The following is a 6,341-nucleotide window of genomic DNA, read 5'->3' as shown; positions in this document are numbered from 1 at the left end:
ATTCCAGATTCCAACAGTGAGGGTAGTCTAATGTCATAGTGATGGAAGTAATAAAGGATGTGACCTGTTTGTTCTTCAGGCTTCCCACAAAGCAGGAATCGGAATTCAAGAGACTAAGTTCACAAAATTTTGAACTGCACTTAAAGAACTGTAACTCAGTCAGGATGGAATGCCAGAAAAGTATTAAGGTAGAAACAAAATTCATTCAGGACAGAATTAGCCATAATTCCAAGTGGGCCCTTGTGTTGCCTTGGAAGGTAAGATCAAATGCATTTATTTATTTATTTTATATGCAATTTGGTATGTGTTGTTTCTGCAGCTATCCATCCAGAAAAATATTTCAGAAATAAAGTTAATGTTTAAAAAAGTTAAATAATATTTTACTAAACTAAAGCATTATTTAAGGGCATTCTGGTTATCAACCAGAATGCCTCCTCCCTGCCCACTTCTGCAGAAGGATTAATTACCTTGGCCTTGAGAGCTAAAATTAGGAAGCCACTTGATTCTTATATCAAAGATGCCAAAAACACTGGAGAATGAGTACCTGAAATCAGAAAATTTTTCTGGCCAAAACAAGAGGGGTTTTTGAAGTCCATAATGTATTACATATGCATATTAATAGTTGCAAATGATGCAAGAAAGCAAACTTATAACAGCATCAGCCAAAAAAAAAAAAAAAAATCCCATTTCATCTCTCAATCCTCTCCAATAGTTTGTCTAGTTCTTCAACTGACAGTTGGATAAGGTCAACTGGACAGTTACCTGTGTGAGGAGAGAAGCATATAATTTGCATTTTTTTATCTACCTGTTTTATTTATTTATTATTTTTTTTTTTTTGCCAGTGACGTGCAAGGAAAGTCACAAAAGCCTGTGGCTTCCTTGCACTATATGGCAAATACTATTATTATTACTATTAACCGAAGGATGTAATAACAAAAATTAATGACAGTTCTACCTTGCATGAGGAAAGCAGTTCAAAAAATTTTATTATCAAACAAATTCCAAATTCTAGTGTTATAATGATTTAATATAAAGCTGAATATAAATAGAAACTGATAATTTATTAAACTCGATCAGTCATAACCTAGTAGTTAAATATTTAAGAAAAAAATGGAATAATCAACAGAACTTTGAATGGTACTGCATGACTATTTTATTTAACTTTTATATTAAACAAACTGTACAGCAAAACAGCTGTAAATAATGCTACAGCCATTAGTCAATAATCAACATCTCTATGTTATAATGGGCTCTTACTGGTCTCACTGGAAAAAGAGCACTTTTCTTCTGAATATTCGTTGACTGTTCTAGTTCTGCAACTTCTTCACATAATTTTATCTGTCAAAAGTAAAAAAAAAGAAAAAAAAAAAGTGTACCAATCTTCAGACATCACAATCTAATCATTTAAAAATTTAAGAGAACCAACAATGAAAACCAGACTTTTTAGGATCTCCTACCTCATATGTTAGAGTAACAGGTTGTTTTTTTGTAAATTTCAAAACTATCTCATTGTTAAGTGCTACTAGCTGATTATCCCAATTAAAACTGTAATCATATCAAAAACTTACCACTTTTATGTTTTATAATTTTTCCTGTGGGTAATACGTGAAGATATGCCAAAAATTTTTTAAAGCTTGGTATTTCAGTATTTCACTGTATAGCCAACTATCATAGGCTGAATGCACAGGTTTTCGTCCAATCGCCGACATAAGTTAAGCAGTGTTAGGCCCAGTTAGTAATTGGGAGGGTGATACCCGGTATAATTGACTTTTTCACCAGGGGCAGTTGGAATCTATCCAGTTATATTGAAGGAAGCAGCAAGTGAAGTAAGCAAACCCTTAGCCATAATTATGAGAGCATCCTTAGATTCAGGAGAGGTCCACATGGACTTGAGATGTGCAAATATATCACCAATTCACAAAGGGGGTTTAAAGGGTCACACAAATAATTATAGATCTGTTAGTTTAACTTCTGTTCCGGGAAAAAGAATGGAGTCACTGGTTAACAAAGTGATGCCGGATCACCTAGACAAGACTGCAGTTGTGTCTGAACTATTACTGCAGTAATAGTTCAGACACAGCATGGATTTGCTAAGGGGAAGTCTCGTCTGACCAATTTGATTGGATACTACAATGCTACATAGCAAAAATACTACGACTTTTTGCATCCAGTTCCGTTCACAAAGGAACTGGATGCAAAAAATAATTTTGATATTAGCATTAGTAGAGGTATATGATGCAAGAAAGCAAGCTTATGCAGCATCAGCCAAAAAAAAAAAAAAAAAAAAACAACTCCACTTCACTTCACCCCTCCATTCGTTCCAGATACCTGTCCAGCTGAGCCTTAAATTTATTTAGGCTATCAACTTCCACAACAAGGGATGGAAATCTGTTCCACCAACCAACTACCGCTGGCTAAAGGCAAATTTCCACACATCTATCCTACATCTGTCTTTCCTCAATTTCAATTTATGCCCTCTCAGTGATTATTCTGAGCAAGAGGAAGAATCCCATCAGGATTGAGCATGCTCAAACCAGTCAAGGCCTTATACACCTCTATCAGATCACCTCACCAGTGCCTAGTCTCCAGACACTGTAATTTGCAAAACTTAAGCCTTTCTTCGTAAGAGCAACCCTTTGTTCCATTCACTAATCTTGTTGCCCTTCTCTGTACTTGTTCCAGCAGCTCTACATTCTTCTTGAAATGAGGCCTCCAGACCTGTATACAAGGGAATAATCACCTCCTTATCCCTGCTAGAAAAATTCCTGTATATCATTGACAAGACACCATGAGCTACTCTTGAAGCCCGTCTGCACTGCTCAGAGAACTTCATATCTGCCTGCACAATTACCACCAGGTCCTTTTCATTCTCTACCACTGTCACTGTAGTACCAGAGTTGATACATTGCTCTGGGGTTGCTGTTTCCCATAAGTAGTACTTTACATTTGTCAATGTTAAACTTCATTTGCCGCCTCTCAGCCCATCTGCTCAATCTTTCCAGATCCTGTTGCAGCAGCATAGTGTCAGTAGTGTCGTTAGCAACCCTGCCAACCTTTGTATTGTCTGCAAACTTGGACATTAAGCTTGATATACCATCATCAATATTATTTATAAATACAGAAAACAATAATGGACCCAATACTGAACCCTGAGGGACTCCACTAATAACATTAGTGCACGATGAACAGTGTCCATTGATTACCACTCTGTATTCTCCCCCTCAACCATCCCTTTATCCATAGCAGCAATTTGCCTCCACTGTCACACTGCTCCAATTTGTGCAGCAATCTTCCATGTGCAACAGTATCAAAAGCCTTTCTAAGTTCCAAATATATAATATAAAAGATATTCCCTGCATCCAGTTCTTTTGTGACTGCATCATAGTATCCAATCAAATTGGTCAGGCAAGACTTTCCCTTAACAAAACCATGCTGTGTCCAAGCTATAACTGAAGTCTTGTCTAGATGATCCTGCAGTGCTTCTTTAACCAGTGCCTCCATTAATTTTCCTGGAACAGAAGTTAAACTCATAGGTCTATAATTACTTGTGTCAGCCTTTGATCCTCCTTGAATTGGGGTCACATTTGCACATCTCCAGTCTATGGGTACCTCCCCTGAGTCCAAGGAAGCTCTCATAATTATGGCTAGGGGTTTGCTTACTTCCTTTGCTGCCTCCTTTAATATAACTGGATAGATCCCATCCACCCCAGGTGCCTTTCTTGTGTTTATCTTCAACAATTTCTCCTCCACGTTACTCTCAGTTATTACAAGGTTATCTAGCTTACTGCCAGAGTTGAATACACCTCTGGAAATCCCCTCGCTGAATAACTCCTCATGTGTGAATGTCGATGCAAAATATTCATTTAGTTTGTTAGCAACCTGAGCAGGATGATCAACAGTTGAACCATCGATATCAAATGGACCAATCTGATTTATCCCCTTCCTTCCTTCCTTCCTTCCAGAGTTTACATAAGTACTCTTTGCTGTTTTTCTTTGCATCCTTTGCTAAAGATTTCTCGTAATCTGCCTTCACTTGCCTAACTTCCTTTGTAACTTGGTTACAGATCAACTTATATCTATCATAGGCTTCTGTGTCACATGTTAATTTATATGTATCCCATGCATTTTTCTTCTCTGCCATATGTCTCATTAGTTCATCTGACATCCATTTAGGCCTAAACCTTGAACAATATTTCTTAGTTGGTATGTAAAGCCTAATAGCTTCCAAGATAAATTCTTTGTATGCTTCACATTTTGAATTTACTGTTGGTAACATCATCATCAGTTGGTCCCACCGTAGAATTTAAATACTGTCTCAGACCAACGTAGTCGCCTTTACGAAAGCAAAAACCCTTCCCTTTACCCCTGATGGTAGTTACCTCTTTGTGTAAATCCCACTTCAGCACACTGTGATCACTGCCACCTAGTGGTTCCTTTATCTGCAGATTCTTAATGCATGAAGAATCACTACTGATAATCAAATCAAGAGTATTACTCCCTCTAGTTGCTTCCCGAACATGCTGATGTAGAAAAAAATCATCCAGTAAATCCACAAAAGCCTTGCTAGTGTGTGAGTGACCAACCCACAAATTCCAGTAATATCGGGGAAATTAAAATCCCTCATTATAAAACTCTGATTTACTGGCTCACTCTATTTCCCTGTACAGTTTCTTATTATACTCATCAGAGTCATTAGGCCTATAGCACACTCCTACTCTCAATTTTGTTCACCCAATGCTTATGTCACACCAAACTGACTCGACACTGCACTGTCCAGCGATGTCGACTGGCTTCACTTCCTTGGATTTTATGTGTTTTTTAACTAATAGCATAACCCCTCCTCCTCCTTTTCCTATCCTGTCTATCCTTTCTGTAGACGTTGTACTCCCCAAATTCCAGTTCTGCATTCCTTATATCTGTGTGACACCACGTCTCTGATATCCCAACAATATCCGCCTTTAATTCTTTGAGCAATACCTCAAATTCAAATTTATATACCAAACTCCTAGCACTGGTGTACACGCAAGTATACATTTTTTTTTTTTTTTTTTGATTTGGTAGTTGTTGGCGCATCGGCTTTTGTGGCCATATTGCACCTCCCAAGGTTTTTGCAGTACTTTGATCCAAGCCCGAGGCGGGAATCGAACCCGCGACCTTTGGGTTGCCGGGCAGGTACTTTACCCACTCGGCTAGCCCGGTCGGCGCAAGTATACATGAACCTGTTCCTATTCTTAGCTACCCTAACACAACCCATGTGTTTACTTGTACTGCAATGACTCTCAGCAGTCTCTGAAATATCCTGCATCTTGTTTTCCAGGCTTCTGCTCATTGCAATAGAAGCAGTGTGCAAAAACCACTTTCAACTCTGCCACTGGCTACTGTTAATCTATTAATCCTTGTATCCCCCCAAGCTAGCAGTTTTCCAACCCACCTAACACTGTCTCGATAGAATCAGCAAATATTTTTGCACCCTTTCTATTTAAGTGTATCCCATCCCTGTAGAAGCAGTCTCTCCTGTTAACAAGTACAGACCAGGCCGAAAAAAAATTCTACCCCTTGAGTCTTGCACAATCTTTCCAGGGCTCAATTGATGGACAAGGCTCTCATCAAATACTCCCTCCTATCCTGTCTTGGCAGAATTGCAGACACTTTCAAATTCAACCCTAATTCACAGCTTTTTTTCAACAGTGACCTGTACTTGTTAAGTAATTCCGCCGGTCTTCTACTCTTAATATCATTAGTGCCAATATGTACAACTATATAACCATTTGTGCCCTTAAAAGATGATATCGACTCTACAACGTCATCAACCTTTGCCTCTGGCAGACATACCCTGGTCCTGTTCCACCTATCCTTTTTACAAAGCATGTACCCCATTTCCCTGACAATAGAGTCACCAACAACTACTAGTTTCTGTGGGACCAGCACGTTCTGCCTTGGGGGTTGCCGCTGTGTTGTGTGATGACCAAGTGCAAGCTCTGGCGTTGATGTGGGCAGCCGAGAGCTGATGGGCCCTCAATTTAGATCCTTCAAGGGCATCCACCCTGTCCTTCAAGCTCTCATATAGGCCCATAACAACGGTGAGTTGTCGCCTGATTTCGTTACACTCCTTGCATCGCGTGCACACACAAAGACATCCCCCCATGGCAATATCATGTCCCGTACCCGATTGCTCCACAAACATCATGCAAGCAGTGCATTTTAAAAGGCTGTGATTCAGAGGGCAAATGCCTCCCTCAGTTCTCCCCTGAGCCACAGCACTCCCATTAGCTTGAGCCTTTTGCTTTGCTGCTCTGGTCTGAGTCATAATTTCGATTTAATTTCAATTTCAGTACAAAATT

At 39.2% G+C, this 6,341-nt stretch overlaps 1 protein-coding gene across 1 annotated transcript in view; it reads right to left on the bottom strand.

The window, feature by feature from the left end:
• Nucleotides 1–1,135: 1,135 nt before the first annotated feature.
• LOC150083040 (nucleolar protein 11) overlaps nt 1,136–6,341 on the bottom strand; it is a 290,218-nt gene continuing 285,012 nt past the window's right edge. The window contains exon 15 of the mRNA XM_090376991.1: nt 1,136–1,338. Within this exon, the coding sequence (XP_090233117.1) occupies nt 1,216–1,338 (123 nt within the window). The 3' untranslated portion in view covers nt 1,136–1,215. The remainder of the gene's footprint in view (nt 1,339–6,341) is intronic.

This window comes from Mastigoproctus giganteus, chromosome 7 (assembly GCF_048544385.1).
Source record: "Mastigoproctus giganteus isolate SK-2022 chromosome 7, ASM4854438v1, whole genome shotgun sequence".
Classification (NCBI taxonomy): Eukaryota; Metazoa; Arthropoda; class Arachnida; order Uropygi; family Thelyphonidae; genus Mastigoproctus; species Mastigoproctus giganteus.
This window is presented reverse-complemented; position numbering and strand designations above follow the sequence as displayed.